Source organism: Merops nubicus, unplaced genomic scaffold, assembly GCF_000691845.1.
Source record: "Merops nubicus isolate BGI_N331 unplaced genomic scaffold, ASM69184v1 scaffold33632, whole genome shotgun sequence".
In the NCBI taxonomy this organism is placed as follows: domain Eukaryota; kingdom Metazoa; phylum Chordata; class Aves; order Coraciiformes; family Meropidae; genus Merops; species Merops nubicus.
Genome location: NW_008594889.1, coordinates 469 through 15,764, shown reverse-complemented (window position 1 = coordinate 15,764; position 15,296 = coordinate 469). Strand labels below are relative to the sequence as shown.

General features: G+C 38.8%; 1 protein-coding gene across 1 annotated transcript in view; it reads left to right on the top strand.

Annotated features, from left to right (window-relative positions):
• Positions 1 to 10,379, top strand: part of NFXL1 (nuclear transcription factor, X-box binding-like 1) — a 43,127-nt gene extending 32,748 nt beyond the window's left edge. The window contains exons 20-22 of the mRNA XM_008935901.1: positions 467 to 553; positions 4,927 to 4,980; positions 9,915 to 10,379. Coding sequence (XP_008934149.1) covers positions 467 to 553; positions 4,927 to 4,980; positions 9,915 to 10,088 — 315 coding nt within the window. The 3' untranslated portion in view covers positions 10,089 to 10,379. The remainder of the gene's footprint in view (positions 1 to 466; positions 554 to 4,926; positions 4,981 to 9,914) is intronic.
• The last annotated feature ends 4,917 nt before the right edge of the window (positions 10,380 to 15,296 follow it).

Sequence of the window (15,296 nt, the reverse complement as noted above, 5' to 3'; positions counted from 1 at the left end):
TTCAGCAGGGATGACATGGACAGAACAAGTGTTTCATGTTGAATAGTCTCTGCTTAGAGGTAACCACTTTTTTTTCCCCAGTACTGGGGGGAAGAAGTGTGAGTAAGAATCCTGCCCACCCCCAACCAGATGTGTAATCTCAGCCTGTTAGGAGAATGTATATGAAATTACTGAAACTCTACCAGAGTTCAGAAGGTCACCTTGCTTTGTGTGAGAAGAGAGGAGAAATGAAACTGGACTACTTGATTTAATTCTTGCTGTCAGCTTAGCTTATTAGAAATAAGGAAAAGCAAAAGGGACAATTCAATACAAAATTACAGGTTCAAATAACGCTTAATTATTAGCTCTATTTTCTGTGTAACCAATGTTTTAGTAAATAAGGATATTTTGTAACTGTCATAAAGAAATGGACATTAAAATTTTGTAGAGGGAAATGATTATAGAAGACTCAAATTATACTTAACAGGAAATACAGTGCAGCAAGATACAAGAAGGCCAAGGTTCACTGGAATGTGATGCATTGTGCAAGGAGATGAAACGAAAAGCATCCGAGGTAATGTATGCACTGTAGCTATAGTTTCTCCTCAGCGTTTCAAGAAAAACAGGAAAAAATGAACTCTGAATGATTTGTCAAGGCTATACCAGCAAAAACCACAATGCAGGTAGATGTGCTATTTAATAGCAGCCTTTTTCAGACCTGCATATGCCTTAGTGGGGGGAATTACAGTGTTTGTAGACAGTGTTAATTAACTCAGTGAAATAATATGTTAAATATTATTTTGTTTTCATCTTTTTTTGTTTTTTATTTTCTTAGAACTGGTCCTTTCCTCTTCCACTGAGAACAGGTGATGATCAGTGATGATAAAATCATCATTGCTGATGATTACTACTGTAAGATTAGGGCCAGGCCACTTCACAGGGTTGTATCTGCTCTTTCCAGAGAAAGTTTTGCAGCCATTGAATGCTGAAGTTGTTCAGCACAAAGTGTGTAATCCTGTCACACTGTGTTAGTTATCTTGTACCAGAAGAATGGGAAGGTTTCAGCAATTGCAGTATCCTTTTTAGCCCACTGTAAACGTAACTTCTCCCTAGTTCTGCTGTTTTATGAAGTAAAGAAATTGCTGCGTGCTGTCAGACAGAAAGACAGAGTATCAACCGTGCTTTTATAAGCCCTTCATAAAAACATAAACAAAAACAATCGGTGCATGACTTGCTTGGTTTTTATTAGGTAGGCATTAAGATATAATAAATGTGCAACCCAAAATCTCAGTGGGTAAAGCTGACTTCTGTCAGCTTCTGCACAGACTTTCAGGATTGATTGGCATGTTCTAGCAGGCACCACATAGACCAAATCCTGCAAGTTCACAAGCAGGTCAAATGTCAAGACTCTTGGGATATGCACTTAGAAAATATCGACCATAATGAACAGTTCCAGTGAGAATGTGAAGATGAGTTCATAGATGTGAAGTGCACTAAAACAAGGTTAATTCCCAGGAGACTGCATGAGCTGAGACACATCAGCAGGTCTCAGTGTGGTGCAGCACAGTGTCAGCTGCTGTTTTACTTCAGCAGATAGCAGTTTCTGTTTCTCACCCCGACATAATCCATCAGGAGGAACGGTCTAGTGCAGTGACCAAACTGCAAGTTTCTACTATAAGCAATGCCATAGACATACCGTGTGGTGTAACCTAGCTGTGTGCGTGTACCTTCCTCACAGAAGAACATGGATTTACTTGTATTAGGTTTTTTATATGAAGTTATAAAGTTCTATTTAAATTCTTACTACGTACCTTTTCGTAACCTGTGCTGACCTATAGATGACACAGTAGAACAATCTCCTTTTATATGCACTTGACAAAAGTACTTTATTATGTCAGTTGCTTTTCAATGTATGAAGACTGGAAAAAGTCTGTTAGAAATACAGACATTTACAAAGGTAATCTAGTTGGCAAAACAACCATTGATTTCAAAAAGCAAAGTGTATTAACTCTTAATAAAACTCTTCATGTATAGCACCTAGTGAGTATGCACTTCTGAAGAACTGAAAGTCTCTCTTAGTGGATGTTTTATTAAAGAAATAACTCTAGAAATGTTTTTCCATACTGTGATTTAACAGCTAAGATTCCCCCTACACCTATGTGTATTATACCTGCGTATTTTATACAAATATGAACACAGCGGTGTAACAAGAAGCTCTTCAGTTGCTTTTTTCCACATTTGTGGCTCACTGTTTCTTTTGGAGCTGAAGTTCTGCCATTAGATGGCAGTGAAATAGCAGGAGTTTGGTGTGGAAAAAAAATGCACAAGTGAGACCTGCTGATTTCAAATGTGCATGGCTGAAAGTGTCTTTTATACACTTGTCTAAAGAGAGACTCTGCTGTTGTGTCTAGATTAATGAAACTGCTAATAATGCTTTTATTTCATGTATGGTTTCGCAATGTAAGAAATTGTCTGAAAACAAGCAAATAGGACTGTTCCATTGACCCTGTTCTCAGTGCATGCTGTTTGAGCTACAGCGTGCTAAAGCATGGGCTGGTGTGCTTTCTCCTTAGTCATAGAATCACAGAATGTTCTAGGCTGGAAGGGGCTGCTAGAGGTCATCTGGTCCAACCTCCCTACACAAGCAGGGACATGTCTACCTAGGTCAGGTCACCCAGGGCCCTATCAAACCTGACCTTGAATGACTCTAGGGTTGGGGCCACCACTACCTCTCTGGGCAGCCCATTCTAATGATCTATTACTCTTACATGAATTTATTTTTTTTTCTTAATATTTTCTAAATCAATCCTTTCCTAGTTTAAAGCCATTACTCCTTGTCCTGTCATTACAAACCCTTTTGAATAGACTTCCCCCTGCCTTCATGTAGGCCCCCTTCACATACTGGAAGGTCACTTTAAGGTCCCCCCAGAGCCTCCTCTTCTCCAGGCTGAACAGCCCAAACTCCCTCAGCCTGTCTTTGTATGAGAGGTGCTCCAATCCCTTGATCATTTTGGAGGGCCTCCTCTGGACTCGCTCCAATATGTCTACATCCTTCTTGTGCTGGGGGCTCCAGAACTGGATGCAGTACTCCAGGTGAGGTCTCACCAGGGCAGAGCAGAGGGGCAGGATCACCTCTCTTGATCTGCTGGCCACAGTTCTTTTGATGCAGCCCAGAATGTGATTGGCCTTCTGGGATGTGATTGTACATTGGTGGCTCATGTCCAGTTTTTCATCTACCATCACTCCCAAGTCCCTTTCCACAGGACTGCTCTCGAGTAAGCCCTCTCCCAGCCTATACTGGTAGTGCTGGTTACCTGGCCCTGCTCTTGGCCTTGTTGAACCTCCTAAGGTTCATCTGGGCCCACCTCTCCGGGCCCACCTCTCCAGCCTGTCCCGCTTCCTCTGGATGGCATCCTGTCCCTTTGGCATGTCAGCCACACCTCCCAGTGTGTTATCACCTGCAAACTTGCTGAGGGTGCACTCAATGCAGCTGTCAATAGCATTAATGAATAGTCCTCAAGAGCTCTCAAATTGCAAACTGTTTGGAACAAATTCCACCTGCACAAACTATATTTAATAAATTGTCACTGTTAGTACGCCATTCATCCAGTTACTAGGATCAAGACTGTTTTTAACTTCAAGCTGTTAATGTGATTTTTACATCTAATTTTTCAAAGGTAGTAATTTAGTGGGCACAATGCTAAATGCCTAAGAAATGTATACAAGGCAGCAGACACATAGACTTCCCAATATACTCTTCCTGTTGCTACTATTACTGTAGTGATGTCTGACCATGGGAATATTAGGGATTGAACTGATGTCTCTCTGTTTGCTGGTCTTTGTTGGATTTATCGCCTATTAGCATGCCTAATCGTTTTTCAGTCGACATAAACTTTTGGCATCTTTAAACATCCTGTAGCACCAAATTTCTGGATTTAGCCAAATACTGTGTGGGAGTAGAATACTTCTCTCTGTTACGGACCATCCTCCTGGTAATTTCATTTTATGGCTTTGCTTTTGTATTATGAAAAATAATTACAGATGTTTTATCGCTGTGTGTCATCTTGACACTCTTCAGGATTTTATGGGCTGTTAGTCGCCTGATGAATCCTAGTTATGCCTCTCTTTAGATGGAAGCCACTCCATCCTATTTTCTGGGTTTTTTTATGTGTTCAGGCTTTATGTTCTTTTGTTATTGCAGGAACAAAACTGAATGCTGGAGCTAAGATTCAAGTGCATCATGTGTTTACATATTGACACTTTTTATGTACCATTCTTTTCTTAATAATAAGTTTAGCATTTCATTTGCTTTCTTGAACACTACAAAATACTTCTGTAGAATTACCATTTGTAACTTTCATCCCATGATTCTTTTTCATAGAACTTTCTGATGGTGGAGCATTTTAAATCATATTTGGTTTGCATGCCACAAAGATTTTTAAAGCAGTTTGGCTATGCGTTATCCAATGCATGTCATATTTGGTACAAATATAGAGGTTTCCTTTTGCTTTAGTGGTAATGTAACATTTAAAGTAATTGCCGTGAAATATATGTGCGTAAATCATATACATATATAGGAATTGTCTGTATGTGTAAAGTGTACTGAATTGAGCTTAAAGTTACTGAAAGCTTAGAATATCTGTCTTCATGAATTTTCCTCATTGTTAGTGAACAAACTGTTCTTTTTAGGTTTTATATTTGTTTGTTTTGTCAAGTTGAAGTCAGAAGTTAAATTTATAACCTTGTAGCATCCATAATATGTTCCATCTTTTCCAAATGTGAGATGATGCAGATTTTTCTGACAATATTTTGTAATCTGGTTGAGAGTTTACTTGATGGAAGTTTTGTCACTTTTCCTGAGAACCATGCTATAGGAATAATTGCAGCTCTGTGATAGGTTTAGCTGCTGTTTACAGCATTTGTTTATCACTTCTTATGTCTTGACAGATAAAAGAGGCAGAAGCCAAAGCTGCTATTGAAGAAGAGAAACGAAGGCAACAGGTATCAGCCTTTCTTCTTCCTCACCCGCTTCCTCTCCACCTTGTTCTTATTAGTAAATAATTTAATTTAGGTGCAACTAAAGATGTCTAGTTGGTAATGTGATAAGCACAGTCATTCCTATCAGCTGGTATCTTACTCTGAGATGTGTACTGTGAATGATTTACAGTGGTTAGGAGCCCACATATTTTCTCAGTTTTTGTAATTTTATGCAAAGTTATAATTAATCATTTTAATCTTGCAGTACTATAACTGTCTATAGTATAGTTTATCTTAAAAATACTAAGTCTTCTTGATTTTAATCAAGCATTTTATAATGCATAAACCTCAAAGAATTGCTGAATAGCCTCCATAGAGATTTGAATACTGGGTGAAGCTTCCTGCCTTCCTTCCACCATCAAAGAACAAGGAAGCCTAACTGAGTCTTTGTCCTTCAAGGTCTCAGGGAGCAGGGGACAGGACTCGTGTATTTACTAGAATTGCTGTTGTTGGTGAGCATATGTTGTCGGCATTGTAATCCAGGAAGCTTCTGTGCCAGCTGCCTGGAGACACTAATACTGATTGTAATCTGGACAAAAAATGAAGGCTTGGTTGGTAGTGATGGCTAGGTCAGATTTGTCATCTGGAGGCTGCAGTCTTAATGTACTCCTTACAACCAGTTCGCACATGCCTGTGCCTGAGCATTTGACACCAACTCATTCAATAAGTCCAGCATGTGCTTCTGACTCTCCTTTTACTCAGTTATCAGAACAGTTGGTGTGAGGTTATGCTTGTTTTCACCTGCCTGTCACACTGATTTTATCACAGAGCACTGGCTCACTCCTGGCTTGAAAGGGGGCACGGGAGCCATACTCACAGACATAGTCCTCTTGTACTGTTCTCCCAGTCACATTAGGATAGGTGGTTTCTCTGTAGGTCACAACTTCTGTTATGCATACTTTGATTAATTGCCTAGTGACTTTAATAAAGTGTTATGGCTACCAACCAGTGCTTTAGCTGTTGTCCAAGGGACCAGGCACTTGTAATGTTTATTGTTACATTCATGCCTCAGATGTCTACAATATTGATCACGTATGCCCTTTGTACAATTCATAGACAGTTCATCTAATTCTTCTTGTTTTCTAAATTGACCTTGAAAATGTTAGTTCTGGTACATAGGTCAGGATGTGTAGCTTGTATGCAGCTGCTGGGCAGAGGTAGTCTATAACTGAAGGTTCTGCCACCTAAGTACTGAAGTGCACTAATGGGCATTTACACATATGAAGAATGTGCTTAAAATTCTAGAGCCAGAAATTCTAAGTTTCTGGTGTTTGTATTGCATTAAATGTGTTTTCATGCACTCCAGAAGGCATCCTGGTTATTAATGATTTCTACCTCGAAATCATCAAGTTTGCAGTCCCTCTAGTGAAGTCTTAGTCATGAAGTTTCTCTGAAACTGTAGCAGATGCACGCCACCAGCAGCATAGTGTGGGCAACATTATTTTGGTCTTGATTCTTCAGCAGTGATTGTTACCCTCTGCAGTGACACCACCGTTGCTTCCTACTTGTCCCTTCACTGATGTGTCAGTTACAGTCCAGCAGCACCCTCGCCCAGTACGTGGCACCTGCGCCCGTGTGCGTGCTTTGTGGTGGGTGCAGCTTCGGGGGTAGAGGACTTCCCCTGCACCTAATCAAGCCTGTTAAGAGGTTAGTTAGGAGTGCCCAGTTATATAGCACAATTGCAAACAGTAGGAGAACAGTAGAAAAATAAGACAAAGCCAGTTAAAGAAAAAAGGACAACAGTAACGAATAAATAGGCTCTAGAATTGCACCCAAGTACTAACCTCAGCTTCTGCAGCCTTTTATCTACAATTCGTTCCCTTCCAGCTTAATCTCATAATCTGCCATCTGGTGATGCACGTTGGAGGACGTCATTATCACAGGGCATTGGGTCACATTAAGAGTAGATATTTATTGAGAATACTCCCTTCTGACAAAAGTTTGCATCTTGTACCACCTTCCTGATGTCATTATCAAAATTTTATGTAGATAGTTCATCTGTTAGTCAAAGCTTCTTGAAACCTGTTTTGATTAATACTTCATTAAATCCTTTATATACAAACTAGTTAGCGCTCTGCACTTTTGTATTTTGGTATTAGCTATATTTGGTAGCAGCCTCTGCTAATATAATTTGCAGATGGAATCGCTTGTTTCGTAGTGGAAGGGGGACGGCTTCTCACTGTGGCCCTAACAGCCAAACTTTCCCTGTGCTTCACTGTGTGAGACCAGGGTATTTACAGTTGGTGGAGGTGGAAAAAAGATCATTGCTTTGATTATTTAGCAATTCAAACCAAGCTCTCTCTCATTACCTTACTCAAGTGGGAAAGATTTGGTTAAATTTTTGAGCTAACTAGTAACAGTCAGGAGTTTCAATACTGAAAGTCGAGGTCTCAAACCTGAATTCTAATTTAGTGACTTGTCTGAAAGGTTTTGTTTCCTCTGTTCTTAGAAAGAAAAATGTTTTAACAGCTCCTTAGAAGCTGCAAAAGTCAAACGTGCCCTCCTTCCACCCCCGTAAAATACAAGACCTGCAATTTCAGGATACAGGCTTTGTGTCTGTAGAGTCATTGTTATTTGCATGGATTTAGCTACAGTTTCTCATGTGGCTGCTACTCCTTCCAGTGAAGGAAGAATATAGTGAATAACACAAAAGAAGGAGCAAAATACAGTACCTGAGCTACAGTACCTTAGCTAGACATTATCTGACATCAAATTGTTTTGAATATACAGTTTAAATAAGTGCGTTTTGTTTTAATATGTCTATACACAGAGAAGTTAGGTTCTTACTCTAAATAAAAAGCTTGAGCTTGTTTAGCTTGAAAAGTTAAGGTAGTTTGAGGACTGGGCACAACCATTACTTTATTGTTCAGAGATCATTAAGGTGACAGTTTGGAAACGGTGACAGTTACATAAAATCCGTAGGTAGCTTTTTAAGGATAGTGATGGCTTCTTTCTCATACTCTGTGCCCACGAATCTTTTTTTCGTTCTGTATTTTGGGTTTTATGATGTATTTATTTTTAGCTGGGTTTTTCTAAAGATCACTAGGAAAGCAATTCAACACCTGTTATGTAATTGTTCGAGCCCTATATTTTAATTCAGATTACTGCAATTCATGAAGCACTTTGCTTTTTAAGTTTACAGATCACAAGCATATAATAACTGTTGAAGCTCCAAATTTTATGTAGTGTCTGTGTGAAATAAAATACTGCCGTATTATCTTTAAAACCTTAAGAACTCTGCACTTGCCTCTGGATCTGGAATTTTGAGAAACCATTTTGCTAAATTACGTTGCTTTTCTAAAGGAGGATTAGCTAGTTGAAAGTAATCTTGTTTCAAGTAGCAGGCAGTGGAACTTTTGTCTGAACTCTTCTCCCATGTAGTCAGAGAACTGCCAACAATTTCTGCCTTTATTAGCTACAAAGGAAAAGACATCAAAACGGGTCCCTTTTTCCTGCTAACAGTGATACCTGGCACAAGAAGGGAAGTAAGATCTGCTTTATGAAACACAGACAAATTTGCTGTCAGTAGAGAAAGACCAGGCATCAGGCAATTTTGAGTTCTAATGGAAAATTATATTTACTGGACTACTACTCTGCCCATTTCCCAAAACAGTCTTATTCTTGTTACTTTAATGCACCTACCTTATTGTCTTAATCCCTCTCTTCCTGGCAGCACTGCAGTAGCAATCACGTAGATTTATTTCCTCTCATGGCCAGGCCTTGTCTCTGTTCACTGTCCATGTTTTCTCTGCTTCTGCTCAGTCTTGCACCTTTTGCCCAGCTGGTCCCAGCTTGCTGCACTCTGCTGCTCTCATCTCTCTTCTCATTCCAGTTCATCTAGTCTTTCTGCTCCCTTCTCCCATGCTTTCTCTGGTACTTGACAAGTCTACCCAGAAATCCGGATAACCATTGGACCTCTGGCTTTAGTCTTTCCCAGCTCTCCTTTAGAGCATCTTTTCTGATTTTCCTAGCAGTTATATGGCTCCTCATGGGAGTCTCTTCCCAGTTTTAGATTCTTTGTTCCTTGGTGCCTAATTCCAATTTTATTTCAGCTTTGTACCCTAAAATGAATTTTGCCTGTATTACCTTGATATCATTATAAAAGGATGTGGAGAGGGATGAGGAACAGGGATCAGAGAATCCTACTGTTCATTCCAGGCAGCACCTTGAAACTGCTGTTCTGAGTGGAAGCTTGTAATTATTTTTATTTTGCAAGTTGCTTTTCTTCATTCTTGTGCCAAAGGGTGTGTGCTTTCTTTGGAAGCATTCTATGTAGCTACTGCAATCATATATGAGTTACTAGCTCTTAAGTTATAACACTTAAGAAATGAAATCTTTTTGTGCATGCTTAAGATTGTAGCTATTAATGTAAAATTTAGCAAAATGAGGGTGCAAAACATAAGGAATTGGGGAAAGATAGATTTTAAATATTTCTATATTTATTAATTTATTTTTAGCAGAGAGCACATCTGTATTTTGGAAAGGAGGTCTTTGAAGATTTCAGCCTATGCTCTTGTACCTAAGCTAGTACAATAATATATGTATATAAGTACTTTTCTTTAATAGGAAAAATAATGTATTTTTAACATAATTCATATGGAAATAATCTCATTTTGGCTTAACATATTCAGCCTCAGTTAAAAATCTAATGTGAAACTTCAGTTTTTTGTGGTTTCGGTGATTTTTTTTATAGGAAACTAAACAATGGTTTAACCTGGAAGCGAAGTGCTTTGTAACCATGGGTTATAGTGCTGCCATCTTACCTGTAAGAGGTGTAGAACTTCCACTGTCTGCCAGTTATTTTTATAAAATGTTTTTTGGGAATGTTACTTAAAATCTGCACGTTTTCTTGTTTTTAATTGTGACACAGAAGTCAACTACTTGCTTTCTTCATCTAGGCTGAACTGGAAGCTTTTGAAAACAGATTAAAAGGGCGAAGAAAGAATAAGAGAAGAAAGGATGAAGTAGAAGTTGAACAATCGCCATGGCAAAAATACAAGAACCTCATTGTGCTGCCAGTGTTCGGGGTTGCTGTTGTGATGGTCGCATGGCTCATGGTCTACAATGACTGAAACAACTCAATATTTAATATACCTCAGTCGGGCTTTAGGTAGCTATTATTCCTAGAACATTAGTCTGTGTAACAGAACTTAATAAGCATAGATTATGTATGTACACTGTTTGCCAAGAAATGTGCAGAGGCAGGAAGAAATGTCACCTTTTCTGTTACTACGTTCACAGCACAAAGTGAATTCAGACACTGAAAATAACAGTAGATTTTAGTCTACACTGAAGTGCTGATGTGCTTCGTCTGACTGAGATCCGTTAATATCCCTTCTATTAATACATTGTGTTACTTGTCTCCATTTCAAAATATTTAAAATAGCTTAGTATAAAATGCTTTATTGAATATTTGTTTCCTTCAAAATCAACTTAGTGGTTTATTGAAGATTAGTATTCTTATGCTAGTCTTTGTTGTATCACACAATTTCTATGCTTCTTGTCACTTTTAATTGTAACAACTTAATGGGGAATTTCAGATCACTTGGGCTTGAATATTCTGGGGCCTCATGTCTGAACTTTGTTCAGGGAAAGGAAATGTCAACTGTCTTTCAAGTCAGCTGTATCACAAGCAATAAAACAGCCCCCTTACAGACTGCAGGGTTTGGTTTTTGATTGTTCCCTTCCTGTCTTTGTTTCCTCAAAATCAAACCAGTTGAAAACTTCACTTACTAGACAAGTACATAGGCTGAACACAGATGTGAAGTAGTTTCAGAGCACAGGGATGTTCTTATCACTGCCTCCATCACCAGCAACAGAAAAGCAGTTTGGAATTGAACTTAGAGTATCATTTGACTATTTGTATAGATAAATGCCACATTCTAATACCTGCATAGGTGTTAAAAAATGCAATTGAATAACATAACAATACAATCATACGTCATTCTGAAGCCATGTGGATGGTCCTTGGTAATTATGTACCAACTATCCAGCTAGTAGTATGAATGTATAAATATTTTCTTACTGACAGTTTGGAACACCTTGCTTTTTGGTTATCAGTGTTGATTGGTAGAACTGGAAGGTTTACACAGCTTCAGGATTATTACAGAGCTACATTCTCTCAGATGAGGGACTACAAGGTAAATTCAGGGCAGGGGAAATCAGAAAACTGAATTTTTAAACCTGTGCTGGAAATGTTATGCTGCTACTTTAGAACTGTGAGTAACTGAAAAGTGCGTACAAGATCCTGTGGAAGATGAAGTACAACAGCCAAAGGGCATTAGGCTGCCCGTGTAGTTCAGGCATATAATTTCATCACAAATCCTGCAAAAGCAGTGGGACGGTTTGTGTGAATAGTAGAGTTTGCAGTTTGTTTGAAAGCTCGTTCAGTTGGTTTGGGCCCACTCGTAAAGGGACCCAGTATTAATTCGAGCTGATATCCAGTTATAATTATGGTGCAGCAGCAGAAGGAAAATAGAAAACCTGCAGAAGGCAGTAGCTTTTAGACTGTACAGGTGACAAGATGGGGACAAAACCACTTTCTTCTCAATTTTTCACCTAGGCTTGGTGAAAGGAGAGAGGTAAGGCAAGCCTGGCAGTATTTAGCATGTATTGGTGCAATCTGATAGCAATTTAGGTTGGCCGGGTTTTTAATTTTTAGAAGTGCGTATGAGTTGTCATGATGTGTCAGGCCATTAGTATGTAAAATTGCAGATCAACTGAAATTGCACTAGGCAGTCACAGTTGCATCTCTCTTGAATTATCTTATTTTCTAGTATAAGGAATAAAACATTTTTCATATTGTTACTTTAACACTTTTCTATAATATTAAATGGCCTGGAAGATAATTCCATAGCTAAGTGTTGTTTCTTTAACCAAGTGAAGCAATGCTATTAGGTGACTGCTTATGCCAGTAACTCTCCTGTCACTGATAGAACAAAGAGAAATTTTTGTTCAGTTGAAGTAAAATGTGATGTATCATCCACAATACAAAGGGATACTTCTGTAGCTGAAATACACAGACCAACATGAATGAGACCATTGTGGAAACAGCTTTTATCTTACATCACTGTAACACATTTTTGTATTTACTGCTAGATTTTTCTTTGAAACAAGTACAATGTAAAGTTTCCCCTTGCCTCTACAGCAAAGAGAATAAAGCTTTTTCTGCTGGGCTATAAAAATGAACTGTACTTGAGTTATATGTTTAATGTAGTTCTTGGTGTTCATTTCTGTGTGTTTTGCAGTATACGTGTGAAATGCTGGAGAGGACAAGACTTTCTTCTAAATTACCATCTTTATTATAGTAAGAAAGCATGCAAACTTTGAAAAATTCTGTTAATACAAATGTGTGTATGGGTAGGCATAATCCCTTTCTTAAAGCATTTGTACCTCTCCTGAATCTCGCTTACGTGAAACATGCCTGTTTTTGAAATTTACTCAAAATAGTTCTGTGCATCTTATCCAGCCATCTGAGTCATTTGCACTCTGTTGATCAGCCTGATGAACCACATACTTGTTTGTTGGCATAAAAAAAATAGTGTGGGGGTTCAAGCAATCTGCAGTTTAATAAATCGCTGGTTTCTGTTTCATTTTTTAAAATAATTTTTACAATTAATTTTTTGCCTTTTTTTTTTTGGTTGGAACTGCATGTTGCAAGCATGACAATCTTTGCAGTAAAAGGTACACATAAAATCACCTGTTACTCAGTATACATGAAAATGGTAGTTGTAGAAAGGAAATCCTGAACTGAAGGTAGGTTTTTTTCCAAGCAACTTAAATGTAATGTACTGTTATGTAATGTACTTCTAGCGCTAACAGTTTACAAAAAAAATGCATGTCCATAAGTATACATTAAAACGAATGCAATAATCTGACCTGCAGTTAAAGGGAAATTAGAGAAGCCTGAAGATGAGGGTATTAAGCTATGTGTACAATGAAAAAAACCCAAACAACCTTATGGGAGCTCTTCCTGGTTCTGAGTGTATTCTGGTGAGCGTTTGAACCAAGGTGCTTTTACCAGTTGCCAGTATGTTTTGGATTGGAAATTCCTTGGACAAGTTTTTTTTTCCTGTAACAATAGCAAAGCCATTGTGCGTGTTAATTTAATATAAAAAACAAGTCAGACAATAAGTGCATCAAAACCAACTTGAAAAATTGTTTTTTTCTCAAGGACTGGTGTAGTAAAGCAGCAGACTTCTCCTGGGTCACAATGTCTAACATGCTTCAGCAGACGTTTTGGGTGTGCTTTTTGTTCACTGCTGTGGCAGGGGTGGCTCTTACTGCTCAGATTAATGCTGGAATTATGTAACAGTGTTCCTTCATGTTACTGCTCTGACAGAATCTTGAGAATGGGTTGGGAAAGTTGATTAAGATGTAAGAAATGGAAATGGGCTTAGTAGATGATTTTTGGCCTCACATGGGGAAACAGAGCTGGTAGACTAGGCATTTCTGATTCTTGACTACTAGAGAAGGAAATGTTACTGTGCAAATAAAGCACTGCACTCTGAGTTTATAATCACCAGTAGTTCTAGCTCCAAAACATATCTGCTATATGCCAGCTTTTCTGAGAGCAATGTGCCTGTTGTGGGGTTAGAGCACAGAGATGCTTCGTCTGAAGAACATTCCTGTGCCAGGCAGCAGAAGCTTGTTGTGTGTGGTGGCTGAACTCTGGTGTGTGCTTTAAGGTGGACAATCTGTGGGTGACCCTGCCCTCCGTTTCGTTTAGTTCAGATATCTCTTTTCTGCTTCAATTTCATCCCATCAGTAGTTGTTAGCTGTGGGCATTTAAGTTGCTCCCTTTTCTTGCTTGATGAATATAAATTTGTATTCATGTCTGCTTGTATGATTCAATTAAATTAATCAATAACTCTAAAGAATAATAAACCGAAGATGTTGTAGTGGTCTGTTTTTACTAGGATGGGCAATGCAAGGTAGTAAAAAATACAAAAATCAAATTAAGTCAAATTAGTTAGAAGATAATGAGACACGCTTGTTCTTTCCACTGATGATTACATGTTAATGAATCATTCGGGCTCTGCATTAAAATGTTTATATGCTATGCTGGATGGATAGTGTATCAATATGAGCACTGTGATGAATTAAAGTCAATCACAAGATAGGCTAGATGGCAGTTGTCTATAAAGAAGTCATACTCCGAGAGAACTGTGCCTCAGTTCAACCAAGTATTATTTAATATGCATCATAGTTTCTCCTGCAGTGGTTTCCATAAAATTGCCAACAAAAGCAGAACTCGGCTTAGGCTTTCTCAGTATGCTGAACTCTGTGGATGAATATTGTAGTTGTGGAACTACAATTTGAATGGCTCCCCCACTTCAGGAAATTAATATGAGATTGGGGGTGAAGATTGGTTTGCAGGTTGGAATTCACAGCTCTACTAATAAAGAGAAGGCATCCTTCACCCAAGGCCAAGGTGGCTTTGCAGTCTGAGCCATGTACGGAATGTCTTAGATTTCAGGTTTCAGTTGTTCATGTAATTTTTGACAGGGCTGATTAATCCCTAGAATTATTGACTTCTTTTTGAAGAAATATTTGTTTTACATTAAGCAGTTTGAAGATTTTGCATAAATTCATTTGCTTCTGTCTCTTTCCATGCTTTTCCTGTTACTTGTGCAAATATTTTAAAACCAAAACAACTGCTTTCCTCCAGAGGGGACTTTGCTTGGGTAAAAAAAAATGCGGGACTGAATTACCATGAGCAGCATTTACGTGTGTGTGGTGGCACTCCAGAGACAGAGGGTGCTCAGTCTCTGCCCCAAAACGTTTGTACACAGACAGTGACAAGGCCTAAATCCAAAGGTATAGAAATAAAGATAACTGGGAAAGAAGCTGGAAGAAGCTAGGAAGAAATGCTTGTCTTAGACATATATAAACTAACTCTATACAACAGGTGTCCTTGTCCCTGACTGCGGGGTGGTGAACAGGGATAGAAGCCATATTTCTGTCGAGGTGGTTGTTCATATTTTTGTGGGTGTCTTCTGATTCACATTTTGGGTGAGAGCATTTCAGAGGCACCGCAACGTGCACAGTGAAAACTGAAAGCTTTTCTCTTATGCAGATGTAATCTCAGAACCCACTTGTGGTGCCAGTGACGGCCCTCTAAGAGCCCTGGAAGGGTCCTGACCTGCATCTGTTCTGGTAGCACCCACTTCTGCCCATGGGCTCTGCTTTTTGTCCTGTTGACTTTATCATTCTTGGATAGTGCTTGCGAGCTCCGTGTAGCACAGGGACCCGGGCGTCGGTCAGACTTGACATCTTTT